Source organism: Phyllostomus hastatus, unplaced genomic scaffold (assembly GCF_019186645.2).
Source record: "Phyllostomus hastatus isolate PE091 unplaced genomic scaffold, TTU_PhHast_1.1 phas_contig_34, whole genome shotgun sequence".
NCBI lineage: Eukaryota > Metazoa > Chordata > Mammalia > Chiroptera > Phyllostomidae > Phyllostomus > Phyllostomus hastatus.
In genome coordinates, this window is record NW_025333857.1 from 67,037,040 (window position 1) to 67,057,798 (window position 20,759).

At 56.7% G+C, this 20,759-nt stretch overlaps 1 protein-coding gene across 3 annotated transcripts in view; it reads left to right on the forward strand.

Annotated features, from left to right (window-relative positions):
* LOC123819672 (DAB2 interacting protein) overlaps window positions 1–20,759 on the forward strand; it is a 183,174-nt gene that overhangs the window by 16,663 nt on the left and 145,752 nt on the right. The window contains exon 2 of one of the 3 annotated variants that reach the window (XM_045840094.1): window positions 9,048–9,187. The exons of 1 other annotated variant lie outside the window; for it this stretch is intronic. Coding sequence is in view for 1 of the 2 variants with exons in the window: in XM_045840090.1 (XP_045696046.1) it covers window positions 3,301–3,403 (103 nt within the window). In the remaining variant the exon portion in view is untranslated. Of the gene's footprint in view, window positions 1–3,085; window positions 3,404–9,047; window positions 9,188–20,759 lie in introns of those variants that run through there. One more of the 3 variants, XM_045840090.1, reaches the window with a different exon arrangement.

A 20,759-nucleotide genomic window follows, 5' to 3' on the forward strand; every position in this document is an offset into this window, starting at 1 on the left:
CCTGCTCAAAAAATGGGGCCATGCATTTTGCCTCTATTATCACATTGAACCCTCATGAGAGCCCCTTGCAGTGAGCCCCAGCCATGTTTGGGTTGTGCAGACACAGAGACTGAGGTGCAGAGGGATATTGTAGCGTGCCCCGGGCCACACCACTGGCAGGTGGATTAGCCCCCAAGGGAACCCAGGTCTCTCTGGTCCCGAAGGCCTCATTCCCTCCCAAGCACACACAGAGAAGATCGGTACAGTGGGATTGCTTTCCCTGTGAGAGTTTGACATGACCCCTTTTTGTTTGTGAGTATTTGTGTCCATTCTCCCCTTTATTCATTCAACAAACCCTCCTGATCCCTGGCTGGTATAGCTCAGTGTATTGAGTGTGGGCCTGCGAACCCAAGGGTTGCTGGTTTGATTCCCAGTGAGGGCACATGCCTGGGTTGCGGGTCAGGTCCCCAGTAGGGGGCACGCAAAAGGCAACCACACATTGATGTTTCTCTCTCCTCTTTCCCTTCCCCTCTCTCTAAAAATAAATAAATAAAATCTTTAAAAAAAAACCCTCCTGAGGTCAGGCCATATGCAGGTGGTGGGGTGGCAGTGGTGGCTCAGACAAGGTGTGTGACCTGGAGGAGCTCACCGTCTGCTCATAACCAGGTGCAACAATCCGCACCATTACCAGCACGGACAGTGGGGTGGCCAGTGGGGTGGGCAGGCACTGTGGGAGCCCTGTGTTGGGAGGCCAACCAACAGCTTGCAGGGCCTTCTTACAGGCTGAAATGGCTCAGCCGGATCGTAATAGGAGACACAGGCCCAGGCCCGGCAGAGACAGGGAGGATAGGAACTGCAGGAGTAAGGGGTTTGTGTGGAGGCATTAGGGGTCGGGGGAGGCCCGGCCACCTGGCTGCCTGGTGGGCTTGCATCTGGGAGTCTCAGCCGGCTGGGACGAGGGTGTGAAGGGCCGCAGTGGGGCCTGGGAGCGGGCTATTCACGTTCTTAAGATTTACAGAGCACTGCGCAGGCGCGATGACCACGTTACTAAAAATAAGGAAACGAGTTCAGAGCAGGATTGGATTTTATGAGGATTCTCATCATGTGCGCTCCTTTCCTTAAAAAAAGTTATGAAGAGTTAAAAAAAAACCCAACAAACCCCACAAAATACTTGTATAACTTCAGTCCAGGTCAAGAAACCAAACGTTACCGATTTAACTGAAGCCCCGCCCATCGGCCGCCACATCTCCCGCGCCCCACAGAGACAAACCTCCCTGAAGGGTGTGTTTATCCTGCCTCTGAATTTCTTTATACTTTTACCCTGTGTGTGTGCATTCCTAGCACTATAGAGTGTCGTTTTGTTCTGCATGTTTAAAAAATCTATGTAGATGGTATCATACAATTTGTTCTTCCTCAGCTTGGTCCCCATCCCCCCACTTATGATTCATGGGGAGCGCTAGTCATTCATTTTCTCTGCAGTGTAGAATTTCACCGAGGGCTCCACGTCTGTCCGTGCATTCTTCCTCTGACCGGCATTGAGGCTGCTCCGATGCTTTGCTAGAATTAAACACTGCTGCAACGAGCAAGAGGTTCTCTAGGTTCATTTCAGAGGCCAAGTCTCTGGGTCACGGGGTCCTTGCATCTCCGACACGTATAAATGCTGTCAGAATTGTTTTCCTGATGGGTGGTACCCTTCCCCCTCCCACCAGCAGCGCCTGAGAGTTCTTGTTGCTCTTCGTCTTGCCAGGGGGAAAGAGCAATGGACTGGGTTGTATCTTGTGTTTTTCTCATTACAAATGAGCCTGAATATAGTTTCATGTTTACTGGCCATTCATGCTTCCCCTTCCTCAAACTGCTTGTCCAGACAGTTTGATCTGTACAAGATCTTTGCATATTTTGGACAGTATGTTCCCAATATCTTCTTTTGATAACCAGGGGTTTTACACTTTAATTAAGTGTATTGATCTTTTTCTTTGCGGTTTGTGCTTGAAGACACAGAGTCTTTAAGACATATTCCCATATTACAAGGTTTTTGAAGTTAAGTCTTTAATCCACTTAGAGGGACTGACTTGGTTTTATGCCCAGTGAGAGGCTGGGCGGGATTCCATTTCGTGTCCCCCAAGCGTGGACAGCCTGCCGCTCTGGAAAAGCACCGTTGGTGGAGGAGTCGGCCCTGTCCCCAGTGACCTGCGGCACCCCATCTGCATCAGGTCCCCACACACGTGTGGGTCTCTTCTGCAGCCTCTGTCATGGGCCTCCCCATCCATCCTTGGGCCAATATCCTATGGTTTCACTGCACCGTGTTAGGCCCTTAGGACCCCCCCACCATTAGCAGGGCCAGTGGCTCCCCGAGAGCAGATCCCCGTCTTACTCAGCTTTGCACCCCTCTCCTCACTGCTTACGTGAACATCCACTCCGGCTTTTGTTTACAAAGACCTTCTCACACTCTGTCTCTTGGGCTCCTAAGACTCCCTTATGCAGAAGAGGGAACGAAGGCACAGGGGGGAGCTGACTTGCCAGGGTCCCACTGCCAGAAAGCGCTGGATCTCGGTGCTGTGGGGTTGCAAAGCCACCCCGTACTTCCACCTTGCACTGCCCAGGCTTTGCTGGACCCTCCCGCGGCTCTTCTGCTCCTGGATTTTCACTCCTTCCTCCCCGTTTTCAACAAGTAGCTCCTCAGTGACGTATGTGTGCCAGATTTTCTTGGTGCTGGGACCCAGACCCCATGTCTGGGGGGCTCTTGCCATTGCTAGATACCAGTAGGGAGCGTGGGACCTCAGGTAGGCATTTTATGGGAAGCCGTCTGAGGCCCGGGGTCAGCAGGAGGAAGTCCCGCAGGGTTTCAAAGTCAATTTAAAGAGCTCCATTCTGGGCGTGCACTTGGGGCCCAGGCGCAGCCTTCAGAGAGGACGTTGGCTTCCCCCAGGAATTAGAGGCGTCCTCCCGCCCTCCCGCCTCGAGAGGCAGGAATGCGAAGGATCAGCTTTCAGCGGAGCTGCGGCTGCCGTTCCGGGGAGCTCTAGGTGCAGGCCCTTCCCCAGCGGCCGAATTAACTGGTTCTGTCTGTCCAACTGGGAGAGCAGCTCTCGCTAAAAATAGTGCCCTGCCCAGCGCGTTGTGCGCTGGTCCGAAGCTGGGGCCGCGAACTGGGGAGTCCGAGCCGCTGGCGGTCCAAGGAACCCGGGGAGCCCCGCACGCCCCCACTCCGGGCCTGGCTCAGGTCCCAGCCCTGAGGCCGAGTCCGCCGGCACCGCGCTGTCCCTACAGGTGCCGCGGAGGGTGGAAGGTTCGTGGGCCCAGGCACGGCCGAGGCCGTCCGGGATGGGAGCCGGCGGCGCGGCCTCCCGCGCGCTCGCCTGGGCCTCCCTGCCCCTGCTGGGGCCTCCCGCCGGCGCGCTCTGCGAGGACACGCTTTGCTGCCGAGGTAAGGCCGGGCTGGCGGCGGGCGTGCCCCTCGCTCTTCCCAAGCACTTGCTGGGGCCTTTTTCTCCTTCCCCATCCCAGGTCCGCAGCGGGGGGGCGAGGTCTGGGGGCTGGGGTGCGGGGGGGGGGCAGGTCGGGGTTTGGGGGAGACGCCAGGCATCCGCACAGGGCTGGGGAGAAGAGCCAGACGCTCTCTGCAAACTCATCTGTAGTTTGAAAAAGTCGCTGTCTTGCCACCGGGGTCCTAGAAGCGTTCACCTACCTTTGGCCTAAATCTTTCCTATCTGGAAAATGGAACAATGAAATCGCCAGGCTTTAATATTTGTTGTGGCCCCAAGAGAAGTTGGGGTACCGGCTGAGGCGGATCGCAAGCATTCTGGAGAAGTTGGCTGGAACCAAGATGGGATTCTCCAGAGACTATGTTAGTGGGAGGGCTAGAACTGCTTTCTCTGTGACTACCCCCCCTTCCCGACCATTCTTTCCTAGAGCTTTAGGCTTAGTATCAGATCTTGGCTCCCGTGGGCGGTCGAAGACCAAGACAGGGCCCACCGCAAAGTTTCGGGGGTCAGCGGACCCGCAAAGATCCTTCTGGGAGAAGAGGGTGTAGAGTGGAAGAGAGGTGAGCACAGGAGAGCTGCGGTCCACACCTCAGTCCTGTACCTACAGCTCACAGGCTAAAGCTGAGCTTTATCTCTGAAATCTGGGGTTCAGGTGAGGAACATGGTGGGCCCGCACAGAGGGCCGTGGCGGGCTGTCTGAGGAGGCTGCGCGCGGGCCCCGGAGAGGAGGGGCATGCGGCCTGCCCTAGATCGGGGTTGAGGGGGAGGAGGGGGCGTGTGGCCCGCCCAGATCCTGAGCCAAAGCGGGGACAGGGGGCGTGTGCTAAGAATGAGGGGGTCCGCCCTGCCCAGTCCGGCTGGGCGGGATGGCAGTAGTGGGGTCGATTGGTCAAACAGGTGCGCCCCCGCCCCTCCCCTCCCGGCCTCCGCTCGTAGCCGGCTAGACGGGCGGAGCCGCGGATGGCGGGGCCTGCGATTGGCCGGGCTGGGCCGGCCGGGGGAGACCTGGAGCCGAAGCACCGCGGCGCAGGCGGAGGTGCGGGGCTGCGGGAGGGCGCTCCTGCCGGGCCGCCGCCTGCTCGGGCCGCTTTGCTCCGCCTGGCTGGCGCTACGGAAACTTTCCTGCCTCCTGGGGATCCCGCGCCCCTGCCAACTCGTGACCCTGCCCCTGGTCCGGGCTCGGGCGCCTTTGGGATGGCAGTGCCCAGCGGCCCCGCTGGCGCGTAGAGGTGAGAGCCAGGGCGCCTGAGGGCTTGCGGGCTTGCGGGGATCCTAGAGGGATCTGGGATTCCAGAGTGTCTGGGGAGCCTGATAAGAGGTATGTGGGTCCCGGAGAGAGGAGTGGGCTGCGACTTTGCATTATTCACCCCTCTTCCACCTTACAGCCCCCTGTGCTGTAAGGGTCTCTACCGGGTGGGTTAACCCTTTAAACTTTTCTGTGCGTCCTGCCTCTGTGTCTTACTTAGTCCTGGGAGAGAATCACTCTAGGCATTACAAGGAAGGCACCCCCTAGCTGGGCCCCGCAGCTGGCGGGGGATTTGTGGGGGTTGGGGATGGGGGGCTCTCTAGCCTTCTAACCCCAACGTTTCCAGTGGTCCAAAACTTCAGAGCCGACCTACCCGGAACTCGCTCTGAAGGTTGATAATTGGATAGCCACTCCTCCCTGTGCAGAGCCAGGCACTCCAGGGCACCCGAGGTTTGGATGTTGTTTTGTTCAACCCTAGACACTCTTCAATTTTCAGGGGGCGGGGTCACTGAAGTGAGGTCTCTTTTCCGTTTCCTGGGCTGCCTTGACCCCTGCCCTCCATGAAAGCACCTTGAGCTAAGCAGAGTGGGAATGGGGACCTGAATGGTTCTGGTCCCCATCCCAGCCTGGTGAGAATGAATTTCCGGCTTTCTGGTTTCCCCGTGGTTCCTTCTTTTGAGCTGTCTGGCTTGAGTCATGTGGGAACCTGCACCCCTCTCCCCCTGCCCCCTCTTTAGGCTCTTAAGGGGGGAAAGTAATTTTGACTTGAATTAAATTTTGATTGAGGGAGGATGAGTAGGTAGCTTGTTGCTTATGAGGATTATCATCTTTAACATTATTTCCCCTCAATCTCAAAGCCAAACTCCTCATTTTTCTTGACCTAAGACAGTACACCTGAGAATGAAAAACCAAATCAAACACCAGCTTTGGAGCCCCACCCTCAGTAGCTGTGTGTCCTTAAGCAGGTTTCCTGACCTCTCTGAGTTCAAAGGTCGCACCCACCCTAGGGAGATCTAGTGGGGCCTTTGAGAGGTGCAGTGTGGAAGGCACTTGGCTCAAAGGACAACAGTTTGGGGCTGCTAGTCCACAACCTGGACCTTGGGCCCTTTTGCTGTCTAAGGGACCCAGTCACTCTGTGCCTCAGTTTCCCTTCATTTGAAAAGTTGATGTGGACCAGCCCCTCTCAACCAGCCCTTTTGAGAAAAGTGCACAGATGCACATACCCCTCCAAGGCATATAGTTCCAACGGGTTTGTAGGTCTGAGATTAAAGACATCCCCCTCCATCCCCCTCCTTGTGATGAACTATTCAGAAGGCATAGGCTTTCTGCCTGCCACTGATCTCTCCTCACCCCTTTTGGATGCTTGTGGGTGAAGGTTGTAAATATCAGGGAAACGCAAATACACTAATTGGCCAGCATGATAGGGAGAGCGGGGCTGACCTGCAGAACCCGGTCCAGAGTTACCTTTGAGATCATCCAGGCCACCCCCTCCCCATTCTTCCATCCCTGGCGGTGCGTCCCCACCGGCTGGACATGTAGTCTCTTTTGCTGGGATCTTCCAGTGACAGTCAGCCCGCTGGGCAGCTGGTTTCATGATTGGGCGACTCCAGCCTGTTAAAACATTCTTCCGGTTTGGAGCGGAAATCTGTGTCCCTGTTACTTCTACCCACTGGTTTAGTGCAACCCTGCAGGCATCTCTCCCTGGCTCAGTGATTCCCTGGAGTTCGCGGGTGCCTGGCGTTCTGTTCCTTCCTTTAGGCATTTAGCACACTGCACTGGATTTGGCAATGACCACAGAACACCATTTATTGAGGGTTTATTATACACCAGGTCCTGTGCTGAGGGCTTTACACATATTCCCTTGCATCCAAAAGACAACCCCATGAGGTTGATTCTTTTCTTATCCTTATTTTGCATATGAAGAAACAGGCTTGGAAAGGTTAAGAGATTTACCCAAAGTCATATAACCAGGAAGGAGCTGGAGTGCATCCCAAACCCAGCATCTGCCTTTAGAGCCCAAGCTTCTTCTAATCGTTACTTTTGTCCTGGGCCCCCGTCAGCCGTGCGTGCCCACGGAGGGTGTGGTTGCTTGGGTCTGTGGGGCGTGCTGGCAGTGCTTTCATCGAGGTCGCTGCAGCACTCGTCGAAATGCAGATTCCTCACCTCTACTCCAGACCTAAGAACCTGCACTTTGTAAAGCTCCCGCACGTACACCGCCGTTTGAGAACCACGGCCCCACCATACTCCTGGGGAGAGAAGATGGGGTATCCCAGAGATCTGAATTCAAGTCTTGGTTTCTCTCTCTTGAGTGGGTTACTTTTGGCTACTTTTCCTTCCTGGGGCTTTCCCCCAGTGGTAAAATGGGCACGATGTTGTACCCAGTATCTGCTGATGGCTGTGGAAGTCTCCTGGGTGGGTGGCAGGCATTGTGGGGCCTGCCTTCGGAGGACAGAGACATCTCCTACCATGAGTGGATGTGTTCCCAGGAGGCTCTGCTTACCTCCCCGCCCCCCAAGGCCTCTGGCTTCTTTCTAGAAACATTGGTGCACCCTGGATGAGGCCCTTGTGCTCAGATTTCTCAGGGGTGATGGAGATTCAGGAGAGGTGGGCAGGACCACACACACGCGAGCATGTACACACGCACACACAGGCACCCCTTCCTCCTCCATGGCCCATGGTGGCCTCTGACCTCTCAGATGGGAGGTGCTGAACCTGAACTTCTGGGGGCGGGGAGTGGGGTGGGCCTGCCGTGTGTGCATGTGTATTGTGAAACCCAGCAGAAATCCATCCCTTCCCCTGGGGCCCTGCGCTGCTGGTCCAGGGGCAGCTCCTGAGAAGTGTGTGACCTGAGGCTGGCCGGGCCGAGCCGGCTGCCAGGAGCGTGAGGGCTAAAGGGGTCGCCCACCTAGGCCTCTGGACATCCCAGCCCTGTCCGCCTCGCTGTGCTGTGCGCAGAGCACTGTGCCACCCCGATGCCGTTGGATCCCGTGCAGGGCGTGGGCTCATTAAACACCCATTTGAGGGAGGGAGTCACCGAGTCCAGAAGCTGAGTGACACGTCTAAAGCCCTAATACCTGTGTGTGTATTTGGGGAAGGTGGTCAAGTTTGAACTTGAATGCAGGTCCTTTGGCAGTAAGCACAGGCCTTTTTGCACCGTATCCCAACCTCATTGTCCCTGTGCTCCACCTGGTCGTGGCTTTGGCACCAGAGCCCTCATCTGGGAGCTTGAAGACCTGGGTTCCGACTGGGCCACCACAGGGCTGTGTGATCCTGAGCAGGGCTGGTCATCTTTTAAAACTTCGGTGTTTACCCTGGCTGCTGTGGCTCGGTTGGTTGGAGTGTCATCCTGTACACCGAAAGGTTGTGGGTTCGATTCCTGGCCAGGGCACATCCCTAGGTTGCAGTCAGGCTGCGTGCGAGAAGCAACCAATTGATGTTTCACTGTCACATCTATGCTTCTCTCTCTCTCTCTCTCCCTTCTTTCTCTAAAAGCAACGAGAAAACATCCTTGGGTGAGGCTAAAACAACAACAGCAGAACTTCAGTTGTCTTTTCTTTAAAGGGGGGAGTGGAGGTGTTTAGTTAGATCTCTGCGATCCCTTCCACACTGGGGAGTCATCGGTTGTACTTTTTCCTGCGTCCGTAGGGAGAGGCATCCATGATGGGCGCAGGGCACGGGTGAGCTATGGGATGGGGTTGGGGGGCAGAGTGCCTCATGGGGCTTCTTACGGAACCAGTCATTAAGGCTTGTGTGGGCTCAGTGTCCGGAGGGCTCGGGGAGCTGGGGCAGGGGGTTGGAAGGAGGCAGCCCAGGTTGCGTGCCTTGGAGTTAAGTAGTATTTTGCACTCTGAACACTGCAGGAGGTGATGGTGGGAATAACTAGGAGCCGAGAGGGAGCGTGGGTCAGCCCAGGGTAACCGGGGCTGAGAGACCACGGGAATGTGTAATAGTCCCTTGTCTCCGTCCTGAGCCATGTGTGTCTCTCTCCTGGGTGTCCTCAGCCTTCCCGGAGCCCGGCCCCTCCCGACTGGTATCTGCCTGGATGGCGGGAACCTCCTCCGGAGCTGAGCAGCTGGCCGAGGGGATCCAGGTGCCTGTTCTCTATACCCACGGTGGGGCCCCCCGTGGCCTGGCTTCCCAAAGCAGGCCCTGTTCGCCGCAGCCTCTGCTAGCCACCTGCCCTCAGTTTCCCCCCACACCATGCCTCCTCTTCCCTCCCCTGGGGGTGGCTCCCTGTTACCCACCCCCAGGATCAAACCCATTCTCCCTGGCCTGGCGATCAGGGCCCCGCACCTGCTCAACTGTCCTCCCTGCCTCCCTCTTCTCTCTCTGCTCTGCAGGCTGCCTGTGTCCTGGTCCCTCGGCCTGTGACTCCCGGATGACCTTCTCTCTCGGTCACTGCTTCATTGCCTAAACTCTTCCTGCCCCTCTGGCTCTGGCACAGATGTCACCTTCACTTGATCTCATCACCCCACTCAGGGTGAGCTGTCCCCCTGCATGATACTGGCCTGGAGCGCTTATCGGCCACCTCGCCTTACAGTTTTTTGTCTCTGAGATGTGCTCTGAACTTCTAGAGAGCCTTACATCTCGTCTCAGCATCCATGAAGTGGTTAGGGCCCAGGTCTTACTGGCATGGGTCTTCCTTGCTCTAGGAAATGCTCAGAAAGCCTTGTCGAGTTGGGCTGGCTTAGAACCAGGCTTGGTTTCCCTGCTCCCGACTCAGAGCGCTTTGCCTGCACCCTGCTTTGCAAGGCAGACAGGTCGGGGGTCCTCGCAGTGTGTGCTCTGGGCCAGGCTGCCTCCAGGCAAGGGACAGACAGAGAGGTGCCTCTTGTGGGCAGAAAGACTTTCCTGCCTCTTTTGCATCGCTCTTGATCTGCTTTTTAAGAAAATCTCTCCTGGTTTTGTGGCATCAAAGAGCAGCCTGGAAGCAGGTCCAGAAAGGGCATCTGTCCGTCCTCCCGCCTGCAGGCTGAGCTGCGGGTCCCTCCTGGCCCAGACCCACCGCATTCCTTAGAATTCACGAGAGAGTTTGCAAAGCGCTTATGAAGGGTCTTGGGGGTCACCGAGATGGTGTTAGGGGCCCACAGATACGGCTCCAGAGGCCTCTAGGGATCACATGACTTTCCAGGGTTGCACCGGTGTCTGTGGCCAGAACCTCTAGGGAAACTGGCCTCCAGGGTCCGGGAGGGTTCCTGAGCCCAAGACCAAAGGGGGAAGAGCAAGAATGAGGACAACAATTGCAGGAAAACAAAGCATTTCTATAAAACATCTTGGTTGGTAAAGTGCTTTCACTCAGAGGTTTTGTTTGACATAGTCCTTTGAGGTGACTTTCCCCTGAGGATCCCGAGGCTCTGGGAGAGGGGGCGCGGGCTGAGCTCGCACAGCCTGAAAGAGGCCGCCCAGGACTTGCACCGGCTTCTCTCACTCCGTGTCCGGGGCTCGCGGCGCTCCACTGGGACTCGAGGAGGAGAGGCTCCCCATTCAGAATGAGGCTTTTCATTCTGTGTCGGAGTCTTTCTGCCCAGTGACATCATCTGATGAGCGTGAACTCAGGCAGTGGCAGGTGGGCGAGGGGGGACGAGGGGGAGTGAGCACCGTCTGTATGAACGTAGTCGACACCCACGCAGGTGGGCCAGGGGAGCAGGTAGGAGCTCTCCATCCTGAAGTGGGAAGCACCCATCTCCCTGGAGGTCGCGGTGGCTGATGCCTGTTACAGGCCCATGCTGGTAAGGTCCGAGGGATGCTGTGGGTGCTGGCAGGTGAGGAGCAAGACCGATGACAGTCCCTCCACGTCCGTTGCTCAGCTGGAGGCTGCCAGGGGTCCTTGGTGTCCCCTAGCACCCGTGATGCCTTTGTCCTTGGCCATCCCACTCACTTTCGTCACTCTATTAGTTTACTTGTCTCTACCCCTGCGTATGTCCCTAGACTGAGCGTCCTAGCAGAGGCGCTCATGGTTGACTCTGGGTGACTCTGCAGCAGGTCCCACCTCCTCACAGGGGGACCAGAGGGCATGTATGGGTAAACGAATAAGCCAATAAATGAATGACACTTCTCAGCATCTCTGGTGACCCTGTCTGGCTGTCACCTGCTAGAAAGTGCATAATAACTGAGTTCACCAGAAAATGGCTGTTTGACAGGGGCCGTGAGGACCCGGCTGGACATAATGGAGCTGGTCCCGGCTAGAGCGGGGCCCTCGCTGCGAGCCTTTCCCGGCAGAGGATAAGTCATTGCCACAAGCGCCGCTTCCGGGAGGAGAGAATTCCCAAAAGTCCCTGCCAGCCCCCGATAGGGATCTGCAGGGTGTGTGAGGCATTTGTTTTCGACCAGGATGTGGCGAGTTAAAAATAGCCATCCTAATCCCTTGAGTTCGAGTCACAGTGCAGGCTGTGCAGAGCCCCTGGCTCCGCGATCTCCCCGGAGTGGCTCCGCGGCCGCTGACATGGGTCGAGGTCGCACTGCCCACTTTGTGGATGAGCACGTGGAGGCGTGTGCCCAGTTCCTCACATGAGGCCGTAGCCAAAATTTGGTGGCGGAACCTAGCTCTGTTCCCTGGTCCCTCTGTCTGGTCCCTCTGTCTGGTCCCTCTGTCTGTGTGCTTTACTCTTGCAAGGAGCCCAGTGGACAAGCTACCCAGGAGGAGGGGGGGTTGAAACAACAGGGGTAGACTGTGAAGCAAAGCAGCAAGGAGACTAAGAACCTAGAGGTGGATCAAGGCCCCAGGGGACCAGGGCTCCTGATGGGGACGGGGATCAGCTAGAGGCTGCAAGTGGTTTGGGCAGAGGTGTTGGGGGATGGCAGGGTGGGGATGGGAGAGAAGCAGAGAAGTGCCATCAGGACCCCAACTAGAGGCCTGGAATCTCACGATGAAGAACCTGTGAACTGGATGCTACGGGCAGCAGGGAGCCACGGAGGATTCCAGAGCACAGCCGTCCCCATGCTGTCAGCCGTGCACAGCAGTGCCGCCCAGGGGTGGGCCCCGCACCCCCTGCTTTGCGGCGGTGTCGTTTGTGGTGTTTGGTAGAGAGGATTTTTTAGAAAATCCTCAGAAAACACTCTGTCCATCTCTACCATTCCTTCTGGAACCCGGCTCCACAGGACAGGGAGGACCCCACTTTCTGCTGCTTTGGGGTTCTCGGAGACGCCCGTTCTGGGCCTAGAGTATGTCTGGGCTTCTTGGCTTTTCCTGGTTTTCCATCCAGGTGGTCTGGCTGTCTGTCTTCACCACGGTGGGAGGGATGAAGTGAGAGAGAGGAGGCAGCAGCTGCAGTTCTGTGGGGAGACTCTTCTCCCCTGGCTTGATTCACTGAAGCCTTACCCGGCTGCTCCAGTGCCTCGGGCCCCGGGCACCTTGCCCCTGACAGGTGCCCAGACCACTGAAATCCATTTTCTCTTCCTCTCAGCTTCACCCCTCCCCCACTGGGACCCCGGATGAGGCCCCTGCCCCTCCAGACCGCCTGCAGGACAACAGCCCAGCACTGACCTCTCCTTCTGCACATCCTCCTCCCCCTTGTCCTCCAATCCACCTTCATTAGCTCTTCACTCCTTCCCCAGCGGGGCCAGGGGCCCCTGAGGGCTGGGCCAGGTCTAAGCTGGACAGACCATTGGAAATCTGTAATCCACCCATTTCAGAGTTAAGCAGACAGAGGTCCGGGTTTGTCTAAAAACTCATGAGCAGCTCCTGACAAAGCTGGGACTCTAACCTGGATCTAACCTGGATCTCCAGCTCCATCCTGGTCTTTGGGCTGCAGGACCCCTTTGCTTTTCAGAATCACTCTGTTCCTCTGTGGGCTCCAGGAGCAGGGATTCCCAGCTCTGCAAGAATCTCGGTTTTGCAGCCTTGGCTCCTCCTGGGGCTGGGAGCCAGCGGTGCCAAGCCTGTTGGTTCTCAGAGAGGGCTCTTGGCGTCGGCGGGCGTCGGCTTAGTCACTGGGATGAGATCACCACTCACCTCTGGATGGCGGAGGGTGCCAAGGTTTGGAAACTTTCACTCTGGGCCACTTGTCGATTTTGTGCATGTGTGTGCGAGAAAAACAAAGCTGCCGGTTGGAACTTCGTGCTTGGCCTGTGGACGGCAGGCCTGGGGAAGCTGCTGGGCCGTGATAAGCCCCTGGGCGGTGCCCTCGCCCAGGTTCCTCGGAGAGTGGCTCAGGGCAGAGAAAGAGCTGGGACCAGGAGCCGGAACCTGCCGTTAGTGTTTTCTCTGCCTCACGCTGGCTGCGTGACCCTGGGCAAGCTTGGGGCAGGACCTCTCTGGGCTGTAATAATAATTGCTAGCAGCTCACACTCTCTGAATACTTTCCATGGGCTCAACACTTTCCAAGAATTAGCCCATTCGGTTCTTGTACCAGATCCGTGAGGACCTGTTATCGTCTCCGTTTTGTGACGAGGAAACCGAGGCCCAGAGAGGAGGAGAGACATGCCTAAGATCACCCAGCTGGAAAGGAGTGTGCATAAGAGTTTGAATTAAAAGTCTTCCTCATTCCACAGCTCAGTGCCCATCACTGCGCTCTCTGCCCTCTGCTGCTGGGCCAGCTCCTCTGGGGTTGTGAGCCTATGAACGTGGACACGTTGTGTGTGATTACGCAGGACTCTGGTGAAGGAAGTCCTGGGTGTGGAAAAGTCTGAACTAAAGAGACCATGTGCACTACTCATTTATTTTTCTTGTAAAGATACACAGTGACTCAAATTAGCCAAACAAAAGCATAGAGAGAGGGGGTAAAGAGGAAAAGGGAGATTTCTCTAAGGCGCTTGAAGTTCACCTTCGCACAGCCTTCACATTCCTCTAGAGCTTGTTTCTGTGGTTTTGCTGCTGGGGCGAGTGTTTGTTGAAACAGGCCTGCTGGGTGAAGATGGAGGGGGGGCCCAAAGCAGTTTGAGGTTCAGCTCATCCCTCCTTCCAGAGAACCTATGGGGTTCACCTTTAGGGAGAAAGGTGCTCCATCTTTGTTGAGGCCTCAGGTTGGTGTACAGGGAGGATGAGAAGTCAGTGGGGGCTTCCTGGAGGTGGTGGGGCTGGAGCTAGCCCCAGGAAGAGTTGCCCAGGTTTCTGCAAACCGGATTATGAAATCTCTTCTCCCAAGCGTGCCTGGTTCTCTCTCGCAGCCCTGCAGCCAAGTCAGCCGGGAGGCCTGGTGGTTGGGACACCGGGGAGGGGGAAAGTGTCCCATCCTGCCTCAGTTTCCCCGCTTAGACCAGAACATCCCTAGGCCCCCTTCATCTCTGGCATGCCCTCGGAGGGGAAGCAGAGGGGTGAGGATGAAGAAGCAAGTTTGAACTCAGAGGAGAGTTTGTCTCTTCCGTGGTGTGCCCTTGGGCGAGTCATTTCACTGGCTGCGCCTCAGTTTCCTCCCCTGTCAAATGAGGATAATAGTGACACCTACCTCATCGGGCTGTTTTGAGGCACGAGTGAGGTAATGCTTACAAAGTGCTTATCACAGAGCTGGCGCGGGAACAATGCCTGTCATTATACACTGCTGCCCGCGCTGTTGTTTTTAGCTGGGGACACACCTCTCCACCGTCACCTCTCCCCTGGCCGCGGAGTTCCTGTTGTTGACATCCTCGGCAGCCAGTGCAGGGGTTTCAAGTATTTATATCCTTGCTGGAATGTCTCTTTGCATTGTCTAGTTAATTACCTGATTGAATGAAGACAAACAATTTCACTTCCTTTCCTGGGCCAGAGCAGGAAGTGGCCTGGTGCTTTCTGTACCGTGATTGAGATGATTATTGCAATATTTGGGGAAGATTGAAATATTTGGCGATGATGATGATGATGATGATGATGGTGGTGCCTTTTCCCCACTGCCCCCTCTCCTTCCCGCCAGAGGTCTGCTCCGTCTTCGCGTAGCTCCACGGGCCCCATAAATCAAGCAGCGGCCATGTGCTTGGGAAACATAAATCTTGTTGCGGATGTGGATGGGTTTGGCCACGTTTCTGTCAGTGCCAGCTTGCTGTTTTGGCAGCTTCTTGTCCATTCACGGAGGGATGGTTGAGGACTCGTCTTCAGTATTTAGAACGGACCACCTGTGTCCATCGGGGTGGGGGGACTGGCCAATGGAGTGTCAATCAGTAACCCAGGTGCAGGGGGAAGGCTTCCATGGGGAGGAGTCACCGGCTCTTCTCCAGGCCTAGATGGAGCTGCTGGCGTCGGGTCCTGGGCAGGGCAGCGCAGTGGCTAAGGGCCTAGGTTCTGAAAGTGACATGCCCGGGGCTCCCAGCCCCTGCCTTGGTGCTCCGTCACTGTGTGAATGAGGGCTCCCCTTAACTTGGCCTTGGCCCTGAAGAGAGGGGTACAATGGCATCTGCTTCCAAGGAGTGCTGTAAGAACTGTGCTTTGCACAGTGCCAGCCTGTGGTAAGTACTCCTACAAGTATCGTTTTTACTCAAAGACCTTAAAAGGGGCCTCACCTTCTTCTGTATCCGAAGACCCTTCCCCAGGCTGACTTTGCAAGCTCCCCTGCTTCTCTGCAGTGACAAGGAGGACCAGCAGGCCCGGGGCTGTCCCCGTTCTGGCTCCTGCTTGGTCAGTCCCCTCCACGGGGGGCGTCCCCTACCGTGGCTTTGCTCCTCCTGCTTCCTTCAGGACGATATCAGGCACTGTGGCGCCCTGGCCAGCCCCCTGTAAGTGCCTCATTCCGTCCTTGTTGTGCCTCGTGTCTGCCACCGTCGCAGGCCCAAGCGTGTTTCGTGGAATGGCAGCTTGGGGAAGGGCTTTGCAGAACGGGAGTTTGGGAAAAGACCGCATACTTACTTAGGCCCGTTCATACCGGTCCACACAGCAGCAATATCGAAGGCTCTGCGGAGTCCCTTGGTGAAGAAACCCGCTGAACTTCGCTGACCCCAGAATTCATCAAACCTCTGACCGTGGGACACTGCCTTCTTGGAATACCTGCTGACAAGGCTTTGTCACCTTCCTAGGGATGGGGCATTGTGGCATCTACAGCATATTTTGGTGCTATTTCCCATTTTACATCAAGGAAGCCAAGCCCGGAGGGCTCAGTAACTGGCCCTTGGGAAACCTGTCTGCCCCCCACCCTGCCCCCATCACCTTGTGGATCAGATCACCTCGTGGTTCTTTATGTGGATGTCCAGGGCCAGGGGACGAAGAAGGGCTAGGGGACACAGCCCAGGAAGGAAGGACCTGCTCTTAAAGAACTTTTGGCCTTTGAAGGTGTCAGTCGGACGGATAGGTGGAGGAGAGAGAGAGGTGAGCTGCCACCTGCATCTCCGAGCCCTGATGTAACAGGAGCCCTGGGCCCATCTGTGTGTCCCCGCTAAGGAAGGACATGAGAGTCAGGTGTCCTCTGAGAACCCAGCACTGTCCCCGGGGCCAGGGACCCAGGACTTTCCTCCCGTCCCCGACCCCACCTCCCACCCCGGTCCCCACGGGTGAGTCCTGCGGGGGCGTAGCCGAGGGAGGGGGAGAAGGCAGCAAGGAAGAGGAGAGCCTTCTGTTTGTCAGTGTGCAGGCTTCCCTTCCTTTCTGGGGGAAAATGCTCTCTTTTAAGATTCCTCTTTTATTATCTGAAATTCTCAAGGGAGCAATTACCTGACTGTGGGAATTATCTGCTGTCTTTATTCTAGTGCCTGTCTGCCTGAGTTCCTTCTTGGAGTAATTGATTCTGGTAATTCAGAACTGAATATTGTTTTAGGAGAGGGTGCTGGTGCAGAGACGGGGAGGGGGGTGCCCACGAAGGCGTCTTCCAAGGTGCTGGAGGCCAGGGGCGCTGCTGGTGATGGTTGTGGTGGGGGTGGGGCAGCGATGGAATTAATGTGTTTCTCGCCTTTGAGTTTTCTCCCTGTGGGTTGAAGGTGTGTGGGTTGTGCGGGAGCTTGCCTGACAGGGGAACTGGGGCAGGTTTGCTGTGGGAAGTGAGGTGCTGAGAGGCAGGTGTCAGGTCTGATGGGTTTGGTTGCCCCTTGCCACAGGCAGGTCAGTCCTGGGCACTGGCCCCTGCCTGACTTTGACCCTGACCCTGGCCTTCACTCTGGCCTTCCGGAGAGCCAGGGAGGCAGTGACAACCCCCTGGAGAGCCTTTAGGGACAGTAGCTGCTGTGAATCGGTCTGACCTTTCTTCTGGGCAGACCGAGGTGCTAACTCTGGACCCTGCCACCCTGGGGCCCTGCCATGCCCTGGGAGGAAGGGCTTGTTAGCGAGCCTGGCTCAATGGGGACTCGGAGAACAGCCGGAAGGGAGGACCTCAGTGTGAGGAGGCCTGAGGACACTGGGAGGTGGATCTGCTCGGTGGATAAAAAGGCAGTGGGGGGGATTTCCTCCACCCCCCAAATGGCACCCCCTGGCTACAGCCCAGAGGAGGCCCAGCTTCCAATGTCTGAGTGCTCTGGCACGGGAGGAAGAGCTTGGACGGGAAAGGTCCTCAGGTCTCTCGCTTCCGGGGCTTGTCTGGAGGAAGCAGCACGGTGTGGTGGCTTCTGTGGACCCTCTCTTCTCCCCTCAGCCTGCAGCCCTCCCTGCCAAGACCCGAGGGGCACAGGTTTGGGTCCAGCCCCAGAGGCTGCCTGTCCTTTTCTAATGGCCTCCCACCCCCGAGAGGCCTGGACAGGGACTTCCCTTCCACGGTCTTCTGTCTGGGTGTCACGTGGCATTTTCACCCCCACTTCACAGATGAGGAAGTCGAGGCCCAGGGTGATCTGTCCAAGCTGCCCAGCAGATGAGAGGGCGGGCCCTCGGGGAGAGAGGGCGCTTTCTCTGGTTCCGTCACGGCTCTCAGCTAGACTCGGCGCGGCGACCGGTTGCTTGAGCCTGTGTCCAACCACCTGCTAAAGTGGGGAGCTCCTGAAAGACAGGGACTCTTTGTCACCTTGGGGTCACCCCTCAGTGCCCAGCTCAGGGCTTATCCAGGGGTCAGCCAGGGCTTTTTCCGGTCCAGGGGCAAAAAACGCCCCCTAAACCGGCCAGAGTTAGGAGGGTTTTATGGTCTCAGGTGTCTCAAGAACGAAGGAAGCCGATGAGTGGTGAGAATGTGATGTCTGTTTCTCTGCTCCCACTTCCCCCGATTCTAAGCTCTGCTTCTCCACTGAACTTGGAGTACAGAAGGGGGTTCCCAAGAAACATTGGGGTGCTGGCCCCAGGAGAAGGGGAAGCAAACACAAGTGAAAACAGCAAAAGCTCCATAAATACATAATGCACATGCCACGGATAGCTGGTAAATTCAATGGATTTTTGTAGAAACTTTTTTTCTCCAAGAGAGGCATTTACGTTGGAGGCACAATCTCCAGGCGGCACGTACTCCATCTCCTAAAGCAAAACCAGGCAGAGACCCTAGGCACTGCTGAGACGTGTCCGGGCCGCGTTCGCTTGGCGCAGCAGAAACACGTGCTTGGTGATCCACGCTGAACCTTGGTTCCGGGAGCGGCGGGGGCCGTTGTGTGGACCTGTTTGCCATCCCCAGTCTGGTCTGAGTTTCGGTGTCGCAGAAGTGCTTTTAAGGATTGGAAACAACTGGGTCGTACCTAAGTGATATCGAAAGATTCCTGCAAACTTTGAAGGGCCAAATGTACATGTTTGGAAGGCCTCTCTGGCCAATATAATACTACCCCACAGAATCGACTGATAAATTATAATGTGACGGGTTGTGATGAAGGGGCGATCGTTGGAGGCCTTTCTCTCCTTTGACCACGGCAGCAGGGAGCTGCATAGTTGCTGACTGGAGGGGCACTGGTTTATTGAGGGCCTACTATGTGCCAGGCACTGTGTGGGTGCCGACGGAGAATTGGTATGATTTCAGGAGCTCCTGGAAACCAGCTCTGGTGCCTGAAATTCCACCATTAGTGATTGATTCCTTTGGCTTAAGCTTGCCCTTTCTAGCTTAGGTATTAGGTACTAATGGGGTACTGAATGGGGATCTCATTCATCGCTAGGTCCTCCTTGGGTTGGGAGGTATTGTTTGGAAATGTGGAGTTAGAGGAGTTACACAGGGGACCAGGGTGCAGCACTGGGCTGGTGGTGGAAGTCGAGGTTTGCACATTGTCCGTCCTTGGGCCTGCCCCACCCTGAGTGCTAAACTTAGCGACAGTCCAAAATTTTAGTCATCGAATCGCTTCTAGTGGTCATTGTTTTCCCAGTTTGGATCCTAAAGGCAAAATAAGAACGAAAGGTCCTTCCCGGCTCCAGCCTCCTTCTACAGCCTTCCAGATCCTTCCGTTCAGATGGGCGGCTCCCACGCTGGCCACCTGGGGTCAGTCAGCTGCTGGAGGAAGTTACCGGAGCCACCCTCTAGCTCCTCCCAGCTGGAAGAACAGTTGTCTGCTTCTCCCCGTTCCCCTTCGGGCCCCTAGGGACCCCTTCCCTACTGAAACCACGGGCCACGGACTGTTCAGCACACACTGACCCTCCCCTCCCCATACAGTGGTTACATGGATGTGTGGCCTCCGATGTTCCCTGGGCTCGGGACCAGGCTTGACCAGCTGGGTGACCGAGCCGCTCTTTGCTGACCTTCCCATCTGTGGAATGGGATCACGGTACTCACCTCAGTGGGGTTGGAGGCATCAGTGAAGTAGATGATGCAGGTCAGCTCCCTGGGTGTGGCATGCACCAGGAACTCAATACTTGGCATCGTCGATGATTCTAGTCTCGGTATTACTCAGGGCCTCTGCCAGTCCTGCCAGGGTGGATACCGGCCATCCAGCCGCCTGGCTCTTGCCTTCCCCAATGCTGCACCCTCCCAGCTTCTCGAATGCGTCTCTGTGATGCCTCCTGACCCTCCGAGGGTCCTGCCCCTGGTGCCTCCTCTTCTCACCTACCAGCTCTCACCTGGGAGCCCCATTCATGCCCAAGGCGTCAGTGACCCTCGGGCCTGGACTCCCCACAAACCCTGATTATAGATCTCCCCTCCCCCTCCCCCCGAGTGTCAGGTGGAGAAGCGGTTCTCCCCGGACGCGCTCAAGCACATCGACATGGAAGTCCTTTTCTTTCCACTGAAACCACTTCCCCCACCTGACCGCCCCTCCCCGTCCGACTTCCCTCTGTCAGGGGAAGGCGGCACTGGCCAGCCCCTGGGCCAGGGAACCCCAGTCTGGTGGTCGCCCTCTTCTCCCTCCTCCCTCCTGCGTGCAGGCCTGGCAGCTCCCCTTTGACCTGCTCCTGGCTCTGCCCCGTCCCCACTCTCCACTGGGGGGCTGCCCAGCCACAGCCTCCCCGTCACGTTGCCTATTTCCTGACCCTCCTCCACTCCGCCCCAGGGGGGCTCTGTAGACCTTGGTCTACAAGGTTGACCTACAAATGGGGTCACTCCTCCGCTCAAGGGTCCTGAAGGGCTCCCCATTTTCTCCAGGGTGTGGTCTGGGTGTCTCAGATTGATTTTCGGTGCCCTCCACACTCTGGGAGGAGCCTCCTTGCCCACAGCTCCTTTCTCTGCGCCCAGGAGCTCAGCCAGCTGAATGCTCCACGGCCTCCCGCCTGTCCTGTTGCCATGAGTCTGTCCTCAAGGTTCCCCTGCCTGGAGTACCGTCCCTCAGCCTCGCACCTGCCGGTCAAGACCCTGCCCTTGTGTGATCAAACTCACGAAGCCAGAGGACATGCCGGTGTCCGTGAGGTCCAGCCCCCTGCCTCCAATCAGAATAGCACGCCTTCTGCGGAATGTTCCCTCCGTAGAATCTGTAATATTTGCAGCTTGCCTGCTGGGGCTCAGCCCAGAAGTCTCTGGGGTCTGCAGAGGAAGGGTCTGACCTGGTGAGGAGGGCCGCCTCTCCAGGGACAGAGCGGGTCTTGACGGGGGAGGACAGGATGGAGACCTCTCAGGACCTGGCACAGAGCTTGCTCTGCTCCTTATAGTTCAATACCCAGAAGGCCGAGTGGGTTGTGTCAGATGCAAGGGGTCTAGTGACTGGGAGCCCCCGCTGCCTGCGCAGGGGGGGGCCTCTGCTTCCCCACCTCTCTGTTGGGAGATAATATTTCCACTTCTCAGGACCAGGGCCGCCCGTGGATTGAGCAATGGTGTGGGTGAGAGCAAAACAGAAGTGGGCAAACTAATAATTAACAGATGCCAATTGTTAGTAGCTTAAAAATACCACCAGCACCACACCCACCATCC